The 17,031-nt window shown below is 40.2% G+C and overlaps 1 protein-coding gene across 1 annotated transcript; it reads left to right on the top strand.

Moving 5' to 3' along the window:
• The first annotated feature begins 1,775 nt into the window (after nucleotides 1-1,775).
• On the top strand, nucleotides 1,776-16,954 carry fam161a (FAM161 centrosomal protein A). Its single transcript, XM_036557340.1, has 7 exons — nucleotides 1,776-1,981; nucleotides 4,821-5,083; nucleotides 8,283-9,581; nucleotides 12,305-12,472; nucleotides 14,837-14,936; nucleotides 15,616-15,776; nucleotides 16,361-16,954. The coding sequence occupies exons 1-7, from the start codon at nucleotides 1,841-1,843 to the stop codon at nucleotides 16,824-16,826; spliced, it is 2,598 nt and encodes an 865-aa protein (XP_036413233.1). The 5' UTR covers nucleotides 1,776-1,840; the 3' UTR covers nucleotides 16,827-16,954.
• Nucleotides 16,955-17,031: the final 77 nt, after the last annotated feature.

Here is a 17,031-nt window from a genome sequence, read left to right as displayed (position 1 = left end):
CAGCCTGCTGTCAATTACTGGGTATTTGCAGAGCTGCTTTGTTTGTCCATGCATGTTCTTGCACTTTAACAATGCACAGCCATAATATGGACTCATATTTTAGCGAAAGTGTTTTTATCCTTATGTTTTAAACAGAGTTGAACAAAACTTTTTCACATTTTTTTGCTCCAACATTTTGATCATTTGCTTGAATTTAATTTGAAAGCCTGATTGAAACCAGGCCGTCACCTTTTACATGCCACGTTACTTATTTGGCACCGTTTGCCTCTAGTGGGCCTGATACAAGCTAAGAGGGCTAATCTCTTAACTAATTACCTTTCAGCATGAGGCTGGCCAAACATAGTAAATTAAGTTTGTTTATCAGGTTCGCTGGTGTCGAGTTTTTGTTAACTGGAGAGCTGAAAAAGCATTAAAGTCTGGGCTGAGAAGGTTCAGGAACAGAATGTAATTTAGAAGTTCCTGTATGTTTCACTGTTGGATATAAATGTATTACCTTCTGACTGAAACTTTACCCAGGCAAGTCATTACAAACACAGTCCTATTTGCAATGGCAGCCTAAATGAATGTAATTTTGATCTACATACTTTTAACTGACCACGTTGAGAGTTTTGTATTCATTGCATGGAAGATGGTTTAAGTGCACTTAAGCATTTTATTTATTTTATTTTATTTTATTATTATTATTTTTTTTTTAGATTTTTAACTGTTCACTACTACAAATTACTCTGGTCATGTCCATTAGCCGGGTGCAGTAACAAAAAGGCAAACGGTGGTTCTGTCTCATGATCTTTGGCTGGAGTAGCAGTGATGATCTGAATACAAGCTCTGTATTGCTTGTTTTCTTACATGTAGCAAAATATTTTTAACAATTAAAAAACTAATTTGATGGAAGTTCACGCAGTAATTAAGGGAATTATTTTTACTAGTGAGATTTACTTTTACCATGCTGTTTCAGTTGTTACAAATAAAACTTCAATTTTGACATGTTGAAATTGTATTCCTGTGAGACCTAAATGTGCAAACTGAATTATTAGATGTGACGGTTATTTTTACATGTAAAAATAAAAAAATGACTCTTACAAATTTATCAAAAGCAGTAATAAGTTTTTTTCAATCCAGTTTTCGCTCGTAAGAAATCAACTTGGGGACTTTTAACTGTGAAAACTATTTCTGTGCTTTAAAGCTAAAACGGTTTTCCAAGAGTGACGGTTATTGGGTGGGCGTGGCTTGTGGCGGGGAGGGGCGGGGCGTGCAGGCAGCGCCAGGGAGGGTCTTGTTGCTTAGATACGGGCGTCACTCACTCGGGCTAAGTTAGCGGTGAACAGATAAAGCAGAGAAAAGGGGAGTGAAGAGAGAGAGAGAGAGCAGAGAAAAGCGGAGTGAAGTGACAGAGAGAGAAAGAGAGCGGAGAAAAGGGGTAGTGAAGTGTGAGAGAGAGAGAGCAGAGGAAAGGGGAGTGAAGTGAGAGAGAGCAGAGAAAAGGGGAGTAAAGTGAGAGAGAGCAGAGAAAAAGGGGAGAGGAGTGAGAGAGAGCAGAGAAAAAGGGGAAAGGAGTGAGAGTGAGCAGAGAAAAAGGGGAGAGGAGAGAGACAGCAGAGAAAAGGGGAGAGGAGTGAGAGAGAGAGAGGGCAGAGAAAAAGGGGAGAGGAGTGAGAGAGAGAGAGAGGGCAGAGAAAAAGGGGAGAGGAGTGAAAGAGAGAGAGAGAGCAAAGAAAAAGGGGAGAGGAGAGAGAGCAGAGAAAAGGGGAGAGGAGTGAGAGAGAGAGAGAGAGAGGACAGAGAAAAAGGGGAGTGAAGTGAGAGAGAGAGAAGAGAAAGGGGAGAGGAGTGAGAGTGGAGGATGGACGGCTCCCACCGCGCGAACGTGCTGGTCACCTCGTGTCTGAAGGCGCCGGTGGACCCGCACACTAAAGCCCCGCTGGCCCTGTACGAGAGAGAGAGGGCTGCTCGCCGGCTGGACAACGGAGACTGTGAGAAGGAGGCGAGTACCCGAGGTTTCCGAGCGCATTTCAGGAGTTTGGAAGCTTGGAGGAAAAGCGCCACTTCATAATAAGGGATATTAAAGCGTAGGAAGGACAGTTCGGTGTCTGAAGCGTAGCTGCGTCTTCAGTTCTGCACTGGAGCTGCGAGGCTCATGTAATGCAAACGTTCAGCAGCTTCTTATTCGAACTTTCCGTTCCACCTTAAATGGTGCAGCAGTTCCGTTACATTCTGGCGCCTATTCAATAAGCCAGAATGTAAGTGGCTCACTATTTAAGGTGGAACGGAAAGTTCGAGGATGAAACCTCGTCCATCAAGTAGCATCGTGGAAAAACAGCATGTCCATATCATCGCACACTTACCTCAGACTGGGTTGACTTGGTCAGTAGTCACGAATACACTTGCTTATGTTGCTGGTGTGTATATATGTATAGTTTCTGGCACTGCATTTGAGCCTAGTGAGCAAATAGTGAGCAGAGTGAAACTTTACTATTACTTTTAGTCTGCAGAATAGTCTACAAATGCTATATATCTATCTATCTATCTATCTATATATCTATATATATATATATATATAGATAGCATTTGTAGACTATACACTATGTGTGTGTGAATATGTGTGTGTGTGTGCTATATACACACAAACACACACACACACACATATATATATATATATATGTGTGTGTGTGTGTGTGTGTGTGTATGTATGGACACATGACTTGAATCCCACTCCATTCGTTTGTTGCTGGAGTAATACTAATTAGTGTTATTAACAGATTTATTAATATACTGAATATTATACATCACTGAAGAAAACCTTGAAAGTTGTAACTTTACAGGAAAAGGAAAAAAACCTACTTTACTTTTATTGTAAGTCAATGGAACCAGACTTTTTTGGGCTGTTTCTTTTGGTCCATTCATCATGAAATTTACACACAATGTAAAGGACAGCTGGCATTTTCAAATCATGTCAAAAAACTGAAAAACGACGACAGGTTTTCTTCCGACAGCAGCGATATACTGTATAAACTAAAGTCATGTCAGCCCACACTAAAGTACCACACTGCTTCATCCTGTCTGGTTCCATTCATTCTAATGAAAAGTCAAGTTAATCCCTGCTTGTTGGCTGCAGAGGCACCCAGAATCCTTAAAGCTCTGTGTTTTCCAAATTTCGTTTTTTATGTAAAGCCCTTTTGTGTTCTTTCTAAAAATCAGTTTCTGGTCATTCTTACGGACGCCTGTTGGCACCTGATAGATATTAGGCTATTGTTTTGTGCTCCGTCTCTTTTGTGAAGGACACTCAATCTGCCATCTGCTGCCCCCAGCAAACCGACCAGCAGATAATGAGCTTACCGTCTCAGAGCAATCACTCATATTACAGCACACCTTACAGCCCTGCCGAGCACATTCGGCAACACAGAGGGGAAAAGACATAAAGACGAAATAAGACACAAATCAGTGCCTAATAATAATAATAATAATAATAAAAATAATAATAGCATTATTCATATATCACATTTCATACATAGAAACGCAGCTTGAAGTGCTTCACAGCATATTTAAACAAAACATTGAACAGCAAACAATAGTATAGAACCGAAAGAACACATCTGTTTATCTGTTTAATACCAGTAAAAAGGAACAAGCAAAAAAATAATGAAATAGAAAAAAAAATGTAAACTTAAAAATCATAACAATAAAAATGTAAATTTTGAATAAATACTAAAGCTATAATGCAGGTGTTGATATTTTGAAGCAATATGAGCTGTAAATAGAGAAAACAGTCATTTGCATTTTAAATACGATTAAAGATTCTTGTTTCTACTGCACAATAGTTCGTTTTAGAAAGGTTTAGTTTCACCAAATTAACTTTTATTGCTAACATGCTGCACTGAACTTCGGCTGAGCTACACAGAAAGCTAGTATGAACTGGTTTATGCTTTTTTTAATATACCCAATTTACATTTAACAGTTCAGCCTAGAATCGTGCATGGAAGTGCATAATAACAGTTACTAATCATAACCAGAATTGGCAAGACACTTTCTAGACCACAGCTTCATAGAAAATTTGCAGTGTGGTTTTACTTTGAGGTTTTACTATAACATAACATTTCATATCAAACCACTCTGAATGACTTTGTTTTGCAATTTAATTGTGCAGAAGTTTTGAAAAAATGACAAAATTCCCCTTTAAGATGTGATTTAGAACCTAATGGAGTAAACTTCTAAAAATATTCATGAAAATTTGCAGTGCGGTTTTACTTTGAGGTCAAACAGACAAAAACAACAAAGTATTTTTACAACTAGACACTCAGTCACTTCTTTTTTAGAAAAAAAGTTAGCTTAAAATGAACTATTATCTTTAAAGTTGTCTTTAAACCCAGTTAAATTGCAGTAAAAACTCTTAAAAGCATTTATTTAGAAGCATTGAATTCTTTAGACGTCTGGTTCCTGTTCACCACCATTGTGAACAATTCTAACTCAATAGGTTTCACTAGAACGTAGCATTTCACATCAAAGCACTCTGAATGACTCAGTTTTGCAATTTAATTATACAGAAATTCTGAGAAATTTACAAAATTCCGCTTTAAGATGTGATTTAGAACCTAATGGAGGAAAAAAAATAAAAAATTCATACCTAAAAACTTTTTGGACCGCAGTTTTTAAATTAGTTGCATAAATTAAACTGAAATGTTTTCATGAGAATCCGTGACTAGTTTGTGTAGAAAAGCCCAGTGGCAGCTTTCATTTCACTTCAGTCTGAGCGTTTGACTTGCACTATTGGTAAATGACAGTTTCTTAGTGAACCACTAAAACCCCTTTCTGTCTTATTCCTACAGGTGGAGTATGATTCCGGCTCGGAGCTGGGAGCTGGTGATGTTCCGGCCAAAGACAGCAGCCCCCTGCTGATAAAGGACTACCGGGTTACAGGAGATCACATCGACCTGCGCGAGTTCTACTTCTCTAACGAGGAGTACTACCGCAAACTGGAGCAGCTGAAGAGGGAGCATCTCCGCACCATGGCCGAGCTGGAGCTCATGTACCGTAAGAAACTCGAGCTGAAGGGCGTGGCACCACCGGACAGCTCCAACAGAGACCGTCTGTGAGTGCAGGCCTGCATGCAGTTCGTACTATTTCTTTCTCTTCTTTTAATTGTTGATGTTATTAGATATTTATATGGATCCGTCTACCTAATTGGTTCAAAGTCAGAGTTGAAAACACATTTGGGACTTTTGACTGACTTGGCCTTTAGACTAAAATCCTTTCGCTTCGAGTGACCCTACATGTTAATTATTTTTGTTTTATTAAAACAAATGGTTGGACGTTCCATTTTGACACTAACAAAACAATCATAACACCACCAAAACTTTACCAAATGTTTCAGTAGTGAAACTTTGAGCTAATTTTGAATTGAATTCAACAAAAGACTCCAGGTGCAGACCTCCAGAGCTCCACTTCGCTGGGGAACCAATCAAATTGCAGAACTCCAGAGTTCTGCTCAGGAGCCAATGATGTCACACCTTGCATCTAGCTGTCAAAATAAAGGGTCTGTGACGCTATGAGGCTTAACCTGTTTAACTCTGACCTTTAACTGTTCAAAAACACGGCACACTTTCAGTCCATCAAATATTATTATTATTTTACTAAAACCAATTTCGTAATCCCAGATAACAAAATTACGCTGAATCAATGCTCATTTTCCCATCGCCAAGTGCATCAAATCAACGTTGATCTCCGATATCAGAATTGATTTATTTGTGTACATCGATTTTATGCTGATTTTGCCGTATCTAAATGCAAAATCATTGTAACGTCACCGTGAACCCATTCCTCCATATGTGCTTCACTGGCTTCCTAAAAAAGTATTTTATCTTTAGTCGTATTTATCTCTTGTTTCAATCTTGCATTGTATTAAGTATCTCTAGTTTTTATTCTTATAAATTATGCTGTGTTTTATGGTGCCAAACGGCACATTTACATGACTAGCTGTTCTGAGAAGCTTGTCATCCTTGAGCGGAACTAGAGTTCTGCAATTTGATTGGCTCCTCAGTGGAGCGGAGGTCTGCAGCTGGACCCTTCTCGAATTCAAGCCAGTACATGGCTAGCAAACAGCTTTGAACAGTTGCAAACACATAAAATCATAATATTTTTTAGATTTTAGATCACTAAATTGCAGAAAATATGTGTTTCGGTAATGACAATTCTTAATGTTACACACTGATTTCATTACTTTGATTTTAACACTAATTTTAAGACCTTTATTTTAAACCAATGAACAAGTTTGAAAATAAGGCCCCTCCTATAAAATACTTAGCCATATTGCTAATGTTGCTAATTGTGAATGAAAGCGGCCCACTGATGGTTAAACAGGGTATTTAACAAATTGCTACTTTTTATCACTCGTTTTCCTTTCACAGTCCAGTTTACTTATTTTCCCGTCATTTCTTTCATTTGTTATTCCTCGTAAATTACTTAAGTGAATAATTTTAATCAGCACAGTGTCAGCAACGATATTTTCATCTAAATTATTTTGTATTCGGCCTAGACATTATTTTTTTTAGTAGTTTGCAGTATTTGTCTTAGTTTATTTTCTAAAATAAAAGTCTCTGTGCATTCAAAATCTGTTTGAGGAGATTAAAAACCTGTTAGACCTTGTATGCAGGACAACCATCAGGTGTGGTCTATGGGTGGACTAGCAGTGACATACAGTCAGTGCGGTGTTATATATGTTATTTGGGTAGCAGGAGCCATTCAGCGTGGTCTATTTTAGATGATGCAAAATGGCCACAATCTGGCCTTATAAGTTTGATTAAATACAAATTATGTTACCCTTTTAGAACGAAGTGTTCTTGTAAAGAAGTGGATTCAAACTGTAAACTTCTGGATTCCCACAGCTTTGCAGGGTTTAGTGTTTTTCCCTGTGTAAACACAGATGATTAATCTCACAAATCAGCTGGTTCAGGTATGTTAGCTGAAGGAGAATGCTAACCTCTTATGCTCATAGGTACTTGCCCAAATCATAAGGCAAATTATTCAGTAAGAGCATGAAATAACCCTCAAATTAACAGAACATTTTTTATACAGTATTTTACAGTATTTTATAATCACACATATTACTACATGCTTACAATTCACTGCTGAAAGCCAAAAATCTCAGACGCTCTTTGTATTATTTTATAAAAATAATTTTTACAGTGCAGATCACTGAAGAGACGCCATCTGTTTATAGTTTATAGCCCAGATTTGTGGAAAAATGGGTCGACTTTCAGTAGAAAAAAAAATGATGAGTTCAGCTTCTTTTATTATAAGGGTTTAAAATTACATCACCCATCTATTTGACTGGAAAGAAGACAGTTACAGCTCTCATATGACAGCTGTAGTTCAAAGGCACATATTTTAAGCTTGTGACAGGCATGTAAGTAACATTCTTTATTTTATATGTATCTTTTACTTTTTTAACTATTTTTTTTAAGTAACTCCTTTAAAGTCTTGTACATGAAGTCTGTATTTTATTATTGCAGCGTTAGCTTGTGAGCTTTCTGTTGACCTGCTCAGCCTGCTCTAGTGAGGGCAGACATATACCAGTAAAAAGAGAATATTAGTGTAAACCAGTTAAAGCGAGTCTGTTAGCAGCAACAAGTGATGTTCAACTGGCAAATCGTCATCTGGTTGCATTTTATGTGCACAGATTTCAGTGGTAATAACTGGACTTTTTCAAGCAGTCATTATAAAGCCACATGTACCTGTGTGCTTAAGCTCTGCACTTTATATGCTTGTAATATTGCTGTTCTTTCATTTTCACTTGGCTGTGGCGACAGCCACACAATCTCCCAGAAACGCCTCGAAACATTTAATGGGAGTTTAATGGGGCTAAATTTCTGTTTCCTAATCAGATATTCCAGCCAGAATCTCAAAACATAGTGGTCAGTTGAAAAATTAGGTGGATAGTTTATACTTTAATCCTTGTCCAGAAAACAAACCCATAAAATATTAGCATTGTTTTATACGTTTATACAAAATTGATTTTATGTTATTGAAAACAGCAGTAACAAATTTTTGAACAGTGATTCTAAATGTTTGAACAGTAATGTACAACATCTCACTGTGGTTTGAGGCATGATGTAAGAATGCAGTTTATGTGATGCTAAATGGTGGCTTTAACCTTTCATTAGTTGCCAAATTCTGACAATAAACTAAAAAATGTCGACATTTGATTTTTGGCCAAATCATTGCTTCAGTTACTAAATGTACAGCACTAAAGGAGCTAAACAAATGAATTTGTGTTGTGTGACTGGCTGTAGGCTGCACTGGGACGGGCCAAGCCTGTTGCTGCCAGGTAACTTGAGGAAGGCCCACTCCGCCCACGAGCTGGGAAGAGACTCCACCTTCTCAGACACAGATGAGGAGGACCGGGCTGCTGACAACAAACGTGGCGACAGTGGCAACCTCAGCATCGAGAAAGGCCTTCTCGTCTCGCCCAAAGAATGCATCAAGAACATGTGGCAGGACTTCAGCGTGGACAGATTGTCTCCACGGCAGCGGCACCCTTCAGCAACCTCGATACAGAGCCGTGCAGATGACCATCGAGCTGCAGTGCGGAATAAGGTCAAGGTAAGAGGTAAAAGGTTGAAGAAACGGAAGCAGGCAGGTGAGGAGGACGGCTGGCGTCCGCGGGTGACCGTGCCCAAACCTTTCCGCATGACGCGGCGGGAGGCGGAGCGCAAACAGAAGGGCATTAAATCTCGCTCTCAGATCGAGCATGAGAACGCAGAACTTCGCCGGCAATTGGAGGAGCTGACGGAGTGCCAACGGAAGTTTCGGGCCAGTCCAGTGCCGGCCCACGTGCGACTACCTCTGTACGAGGAACTGCAGGAGAAAGACGAGGAGCGGCGGTGCCACCTGCGGGCCAATGAGCAGCAACGCCTTTGCTCTACCCAGAAACCTTTTAGCTTTCTGGAGCGGGAGCGCCTGAAGAAGGAGCAGAAGGAGGCGCAACTAAAAGAGCAGACGCTCTTGTCTGCCAAGGAGGAGGAGGACCGTAGGAGGCGCCCGTTTCGGGCCAAGCCCGTCCCCCGGGCAGTCAAGGAGGCGGCGTTAGGTGAGCAGCAGAAAGAGGAGCAGCTGTATCGGTCCATCAAGATGCAGATGCGGGCAAGAGAGTTGCTGCAGAGCGCTTCAATGCCACCTAGCATGCTAGCTAGGCGGCTTAGCGAACGACAGGCGCAGAAAGCTGCCACCCAGAGTGACCAGGAGGCCGAGACCAGCCACCGGCCCAAAATAAACGGCCAGGTGCCTGACTTTGATGCCAGATACAGGCGCTTCCAGAAGCAGCTTGCTAGCAAACGAGATGTGCGACCTGTAACGGCCTGTGAACCCTTCAAACTGCGCACCTTTAACATCGCCTCACACAAGGAGCGCGTTATCGCTGACATCGAGACCGAGAGGAGGAGCCCCCGGACGTCCCGCTGGCCTTTCATCACACCGGCTGCCCTGTCTCCCAGAACACCCTTGTCCTCCGTCTGCTCGTCCCTCTCTGGGAGCCAGGAGTGCCTGCCAGCCAAAATTACAGATGCAGCCAAGAAACGTCAGGAGGCTGTTAGGTAACCGAGCCCATTCTGGTGACTGGTGAAACCCCCACAAAACCCTGCTGGACTCAAAGCTTCTTAGAGCTCTGTCTTTAATGCTGGCATACAAGTCTTGTGCAGATGTCTGTGCGTGATCCCTACCTTGTTCACCCCCAGTGTCCCGTGCCTGTATGTTTGGGAACTCTAGAGTTTTGTCCCCCATTCACACCATTCTAGAATGTCCCTCCCTATCCACACTGTTCTAGAACCTCCACCTCTCTAGAGCTGTGACTGAAATGGACCCCTATTCCCTCTTCTTTCCCCTCATTCACTATCATGCTATATAGAGGAGAACTATTTAGTTTACAAAATATCGTGAAAACACGTAAATCAGTAAACGAATTCGGACACTTTTTCGTCATCAGCTTGCGTCAGTACTCAGCAACCACATAAACAAGCCAACACGAGGTGCCTGAGGCTGAAGTTGGCTTCTTATTCGTAGCTCTAAATGTTATAAGCAGGTTTTGGAAAGTAAACTGGGAAAAGTACAAAACTTGATTCAGCTACACATTTAATATTTGGTCCATGACTGCAGTTTCCAGTCTGCGTTTTTGCCGTATGACAAACAACAGGCAGTAAACACGTTACAATCTTTGACTAACTGCGGATTTTTACAGTGTTTCACCGTCGAAAAGTTACGTTTTCAGTGATGCAGTGGCCACCGCTACAGTTAGCTAACATTCCTTCGAGACTCAAAACGCAGTTTGGTAGAGATTCAGCTCATATGGAGTGTTTACTCAGAATTACAAGTGCATTGTTGGAAGTTATAGTGCCCTTAAAATCACTCTGGAATTCCAGTTTATGATTCAGACTCTATGAAAAAAGGCCAGTGTACTTATTAGTGCCCTAAAACACCAAAAGGAATCTACTTTACTGCAGAGTTTAGTTCCATCTTACATGCTACCTCCTCCCCTTACCTCACTCACGCACCTGATCCAGCCAATCAAGGACTGCTGGAGCAGGTGAGGCAGATTGTGATTGGAACTAGACTCTGAAGGAAGGTAGGGTTGGTGGCCACTGTTCTAGAATGTTCTCTCCGATCTACACTGTTTTAGAATATGTCCTCCCCTTCATAGTGATCTAGAACCCATGTGTTAAACACAAGGATCAGGCCCACCACATAATGCTACCGTATCAAGTATTTTAATTTTCTATTAATATTAGCCTGTTTCACCATGCACTGCACTACAGTCCCCAGCATGCACTGCAACATAATGCGCTCTGACTCTCCTACCTCAACAGCAGTCTATGGGACAGCGGTTACACCTCAATTCTACACAGTGCTACCCAGTTCCACACCAGCCATATCACCAAATGCACAAGCTGCATTTCAGCTGCAGTTTAACCAACATAAACACTTAACATTAAGTCAGCAGCTCAGACATTGAGCCCAAGTCTTAATGAACCTGCAGCAAAGAAAAGATGCCAGGTGTCTAGTTCAAGCAAAAACTCCTGGGGACTTTAAACTTTTTAAAAATTTTCAAGGTCTACTACAAGTGCCTGTATTTTATTTTATGTATTTATTTCATTAAACAGTGGCCAGTTCAGGTTACAGAACAACATTAATTAAAAATGAAATAAAAACATGTTTTTTTCTCTGGCCCACAGATTTGATGAGATTTTTTTATTGTGGCCCCTTTACTGGTTGAGTTTGACACCCCTGATCTAAAATGTTCTCCATTCTGTTGGTGTTTGGTCAATGTGCTCTGGCCTTACAATCCATTTGTAGCTCCACGTTTGTGGCTAGTATTTTAGAATACATACAGAAACATACTCATCGCAAATGCACAAGTACAAATGACAACGCCTGGCCAGTGGTTTGCGAACAGACAGTCCTTCTGTACAAACCCAACATGCATTTTTACACTACTGTGATAGTGAAAACACTCATAATGCAGCTTGAGCTTGCATTGCGTTATGAACTGTGTCATCAACAGGGTCCAAAACTGTGTTTGTGTAGCTTTGCACGCTTGCATGAAGTATGTTTCCGGTCTAAGACTGCTGATCTAGAATAACATCTCATGTGATTCTTGTAGAACCTGATTTATGGCTGCACAATATAAACAAAACACTATATTGTGACTATATTGTACTGCAATTGTGTTATACCCTGCTATTTATTAAAACACACTGCTAAGCCCTCGATGGGACATGCTTAAAATTTAGCCTGTATTGTATGTATTTTGATAAAGTTTATTTATTCCTGTTAGATCTTGTAGATCATTTGTCGCCAAGCCTCTTCCTAGAGATCTACTTTCCTGTACAGCTCCAACCTGCTGCTGCCCCTCCACCCCCCTTACCTAACTCTAATTTATCTCATCCAGCCAATCAAGAACTTCTGACAAAGTTCATTAACAGGAGTCTGGAAGGGAGATCTCCAGGACCAAAGCTGGAGACCACTCATATAAGTGCTTTCCAGATAACCCACAAAAGGATGTTCACAGCCTGCAAGGAGGCTTGTTTGAATTTTGCATTCTTATCCTTCTTATCACATCACAGAAGTCAGTATCGTGATACAGATTACCAGCCGATATTGTGCAGCTATAAGCCGCTCCACACTTTCTAATAACCCCTCAAAACCCAGCACTCCAATGCGAATGTGTCCCTGCTGTCTTGCCGTAGCTTCACCCCTCACTGGATTCTCCCTCACCCAAGCCATCCCTCCAGTCCTGAGACCAGCCCCTCTCCTCTCTGAGCAGGAAAGTTCTAGAGCAGAGGAAGAAGGCCGAGGAAGAGGAGGAGAGATGGAGGGAGAGACAGAGGCAGAGGGAGAAGAAGCTGCAGAAGGTGATAACGAAGCGTGCTCAGGCTAACGACCCACATGTGACCCTGGCACAGACATGCCAGTCCAAGCTCAAAGAGTTCAGGTATCCACACTCAGCCCGTGCCTGAGAATTATGGGTATTGTAGTAACTTGCCATTGCTGTGAGAATAGGATTTTTTGTTGATTATTTGAAGGACTCTAAACTTAAATTTCATCTGGTTTTATGTACCAGAAACATTTGTTTTTATGTGACTGTTTTCCAGCATCTCTACTCGTTATAATAAAACAGGCTGTATTTGTTTCTGTGCCTTTAAGACTGATGCATGTAAGCTCCTTCTTTTCTGGTGGGCTGCCTCATTCAAAAGCAGTCTGGGCTGAAACGCTTCTTGTAACACTAGGGTGAAAGGGCGGAGCTAAACTGCTATAGGCTGAAATAGTGGATACATGTAAATATATATGGTTATATATGGTTTTTGTGACATCACAAATAAACAGTTCATTCAAAATGAGCTGTTTTTTGCAGCTTAAATTCCATATTTGGACTGGGGAGCGAATGGCCTGTTTTGGAACTAACATTGTTTGCATACTACTTCAAATTCTTATTTCAAAAAAAGTTGAAAAGTTTAGTTTTCCATCAGATAAACCCTTTAAATGAGCTACCAGAATGTTCTGTACATCTTTCACAGATTACATCAGAACTGATTAATAATACTGTAGAAAGTGCTGATCCTAAACAAGGTCCAACAAAGGAACCTGCTCCAGAGCTGGTTTATGAGGAGGTTTATGAGGTGGCCAGGCCACTTCCTATTTCCCCCATTATATCAAAAACATGACTGCAAAACGGCAGAGGGCGCCCACAAGCAAATCCTCAAAGAATGGGAGTGAATGGAGCTCAACGGCTAAAAATGAAAAGTTAAAATAGTTTCTAATCACTTTCCTTTAATTTTAGAAAGTAGAAGGATGTATTGCACTAAAAAAGCGAAGAAAACTGAAGAAAACCTTTATGCTTCTTTTTTTCTACAGCAAACGGGTTTTGGGCAGCAGAACGCTGGCATTACTGCTACTGAGTGCTCATTGGTTGGCGAATGAAGCAGCTCATTGGCTGTTCGTGCTCACTGACGTCATGAATGTATACGAGACGCTGTTATAAACTCCTTTAACTCGAGTATAAAAATATAACAGCAGTGTTAAAATGTTTTATGCTGCTCTGTGTTCAGGAAATGACTGAGTTCTTTTACATTAAAAAGGTTTAAGCATTTATAAAATATATATATTTTATATATATTTATATATATTATATTATATATATTATATATTTATATATATTAAACATATTTTGCTCAAATGCTCCATATCAACCCATTCATTTTGGACTCACTCAGAGCGCCCTCTAGCGTTTGAGAAAACCGGGAGACATTACAGAGTGGTAATTCTCCTCTCTGCAAGTTCTCTGCCTGCACCATGTACCTCTGACAAAAAGGTACATGCTCATAGTATCCTAAGTTTACAGCCCTCAGTGTAGAAAATTTAGTCAGATGTCAAGTTTGTTCTGATTAAAATGCACACAGCTGACTGAACGCCTTAAAGACAGCTCTAAATGTGCCATCCTGATGTGTCAAATCACTGTTAAATTGCAACCAAGAGGCCGTTTTTTCTCATTCTATATATAAATACGTCAAACAATAGAAATAACTCATCACAAGTTATTACATCATTTTATGGAGCTAATAGTGATAAATCTCATTTGTCTTATTTGTTCAATTTGGGCCCTGTTTGTTTTCAATTCAAAAAGCAGTGCATTTTGTCGTAACTATATGATTGGACAAAATAAGCTTCATTACAATGTATTTATTACTTTTTAATAAATCCTGTGTTCACATGAACCTGAACATCATGTGTTTTCCACAGAGTGAACACAATCAGTCTGCACTGCTACAGATGTTTTGAGGAGTCAAACCAGGATGCGTTACGTGTTAACACCTTTGAATTACATGTTTTGTTGATTTTCTAGGTGAAAACAAGGAAACACATGCTCTACAGAGAACACACGTCTGTGTTTTTTTGCACAGACCACATTTCATGGTTTATTTTACCTCTGATATGTTAAATTCAGTAACAGTAATTCTGTATAAAAATATACAGGAGTGTGTTCTCTATGGAGGATGTGTTCTTTCAGAAAAATACATATAAATACAAATACAAATAAAAGAATAGTATATTATTTTATTATTTTCACTTAGAAAATCAATAAAACATGTAAACATGCAAAGTAAATAAATGAACCGCCAAACAAGCGAGCTAATCAGTAATTATATTAGCTTCAGTAATAACTGCCTGGCTCTAATGTAATACATGCATACTTTTATTTTGAAAAGTGAGGCATCCACAAACGTTTGACTGTGTGTGTGTGTGTGTGTGTGTGTGTATGTGTGTGTGTGTGTGTGTATGTGTGTGTGTGTGGGGTCAGGAAGCAGGATCTGCAGAGACGCAGGGAATACAGAGAGGAGATGAAAGAAATTCAGGAGAGAGTGAAAAGCAGACCGTTATTACTGGAACAGGTAGCACAGGTGAGTTATCATTCTCATCTACCTACCTATCTGTCCGTCTGCCTGTCCATCTGTGTCTAACCGTCTACCTATCTGCTCCTATCTTTGCTATCTGTCTATACACTTTTGTGTCTATCCAACTATCTATCTATCTCTCACTGCTGTCGGAAGAAAACCTTGTATCTCCGTTTTTGTCATTTTTCAGTTTTTGACATAATTTGAAAATGCCTGTTGCCCTTGACAAATTTGATGAATTGAATGGCCAAAAAACATGGCCCAAAATGACTTGGATGTCTGGTTCTATTGACTTACATTAAAAGTAACATAGATTTTTTCCTTCTCCTGTAAAGATACGAGGTTTTCTTCTGACAACAGCACTATATATATTTCTATATATCTATCTATACATCTACCTGTCTATCTATCTATTAGGAATGTAACAATTCAACATATTGTGTTGTATCAAACTGTATGGCTGTATCATGGTACTATGTTAGCTTGTGGATAGAGCTTCAGATCACGATATAAACCATACAGCACAACTTTTGTTTCAAATACTGTACCATGATGAAGTTGAATTCTCTAATAAACTGAAAACATTGTCTGTCTGTCTACCAACCTGTCTATCTCTCTGTCTAACTATCTGTCTATCTATCCTTCTGTGATGATGATGATGATGATGTTTGTGTTTATGCTGCAGATGAATGCTAAGAAGGCAGCAGAGAAGCGCTATGCTGAAGCTTTGCGTGGCTGTGGTCTGAATGAAGCCTTCATCAGCAGTAAAGCTCCCAAAAACCTAAAACACACACATGACTCCGCGCCAACCGCTCTGTCAGACAGATACACTCCACCTGCTTACAGGTCAGCATCAGTAAGAACTGACCACCTCAGATTAACCACATTACATACACACTGTCTTTTCTCTTTTTCCCCTGTGAAAATGAAGCATACTGTTACATGCTGTCAGGATATTCCAGCATATAAACAGTACATAAAGTACATTTTAACATGTTTTCAGTATATTACTTTTTATTTTCTGGATTTCTGTAAAGTATCAAAACTTTTGGGAGACTTTTGGGAAACCTGGTGCTGATTTAGGAAAAGTTTCCTGTAATACTTTTTTGTAAATCTGATATATCTGGACGGATATAAAGTGGTTCTTGTGTAGTCTGTGGAATAGTCCCCATGTATTTTTGTGCCTAATAGAAATTGCTGAATAAATTAGGTGATTGGAAATACATACAGTTGTATGCAAAAGTTGGGGCACCCCTGGTCAAATGACGTTTACCTGATTTTCTAAGTAAAAATAAGTGAACACGTCCTCTACACACTTTTAATACAGTAACTGTAATTTTCATATAGCAGACCTTCCATTTTCTCTTTTCACACTAGGTTCACATCCTAGTTACACCACTGCCTCATGACTCTTTTATTTATTTTTCTAGAGAGCACCAGGAGGCCGACCTGGCAGGTGTTGCTAGCGATGAAGACTCTCTGCCCGGTGATTATCCCGCTGATTATGAAGACTACGAGCAAGACGTTGAGGGTGAACTGCTGGATGGAGAGTACGATGAAGAAGAAGAAAAAGAGGACAACGAGAGTGACCCTGACAAGGAGGGAGACGTCCATCATTATGAGGATGATCTAGATCATTATGAGGATGATCTAGATCATTATGAGGATGATCTTGATTTCGACTATGCAGACGATGATCAGGACAACAGCGATGAGGGGAGTGACATCAGTCGCCATAGCAACAACAGCAGGGAACGCGAAGAGGGAGGAAGATGTCTTAGTTCTTCGAGGGACAGAGGGAGGAGAGAGGATGGGAACAGTGGGCGAAACAGTCGGGCCTCCGCCAGCGGTGAGGAGAGAGCGGGGAATGGACAGAGTGATGAAGAGGAGGATTGAGTTTTATTTAATGCTTCTTTAGCGCCCCCTGTGGAAAAGGATGGGATTTTTACTCAGTTTCATTTGATAGTGAAAGAAAGAAGAGACTTTTTAAAGATGAAAGCCTCAGTGACACATGATGTTTGCAGATGTGTAGCATTTGGATAGGATGTGTGCATAAATTGGACATGTATATAAATATAAATATAAATATAAATATGAAGCT

This window comes from Colossoma macropomum, unplaced genomic scaffold (assembly GCF_904425465.1).
Source record: "Colossoma macropomum unplaced genomic scaffold, Colossoma_macropomum, whole genome shotgun sequence".
Taxonomy (NCBI): domain Eukaryota; kingdom Metazoa; phylum Chordata; class Actinopteri; order Characiformes; family Serrasalmidae; genus Colossoma; species Colossoma macropomum.
The sequence above is the reverse complement of the archived record's forward strand: the minus strand, read 5'-3'. Positions and strand labels throughout refer to the sequence as shown.

Bases quoted from the DNA above. Each gene is read 5' to 3' on its own strand.
- fam161a (XM_036557340.1), top strand. From the start codon at position 1,841: ATGGACGGCTCCCACCGCGCGAACGTGCTGGTCACCTCGTGTCTGAAG. The intron at 1,982-4,820 runs GCGAGTACCCGA...TTATTCCTACAG, and splicing joins ACGGAGACTGTGAGAAGGAG to GTGGAGTATGATTCCGGCTC. The intron at 9,582-12,304 runs GTAACCGAGCCC...CTCTCTGAGCAG, and splicing joins AAACGTCAGGAGGCTGTTAG to GAAAGTTCTAGAGCAGAGGA.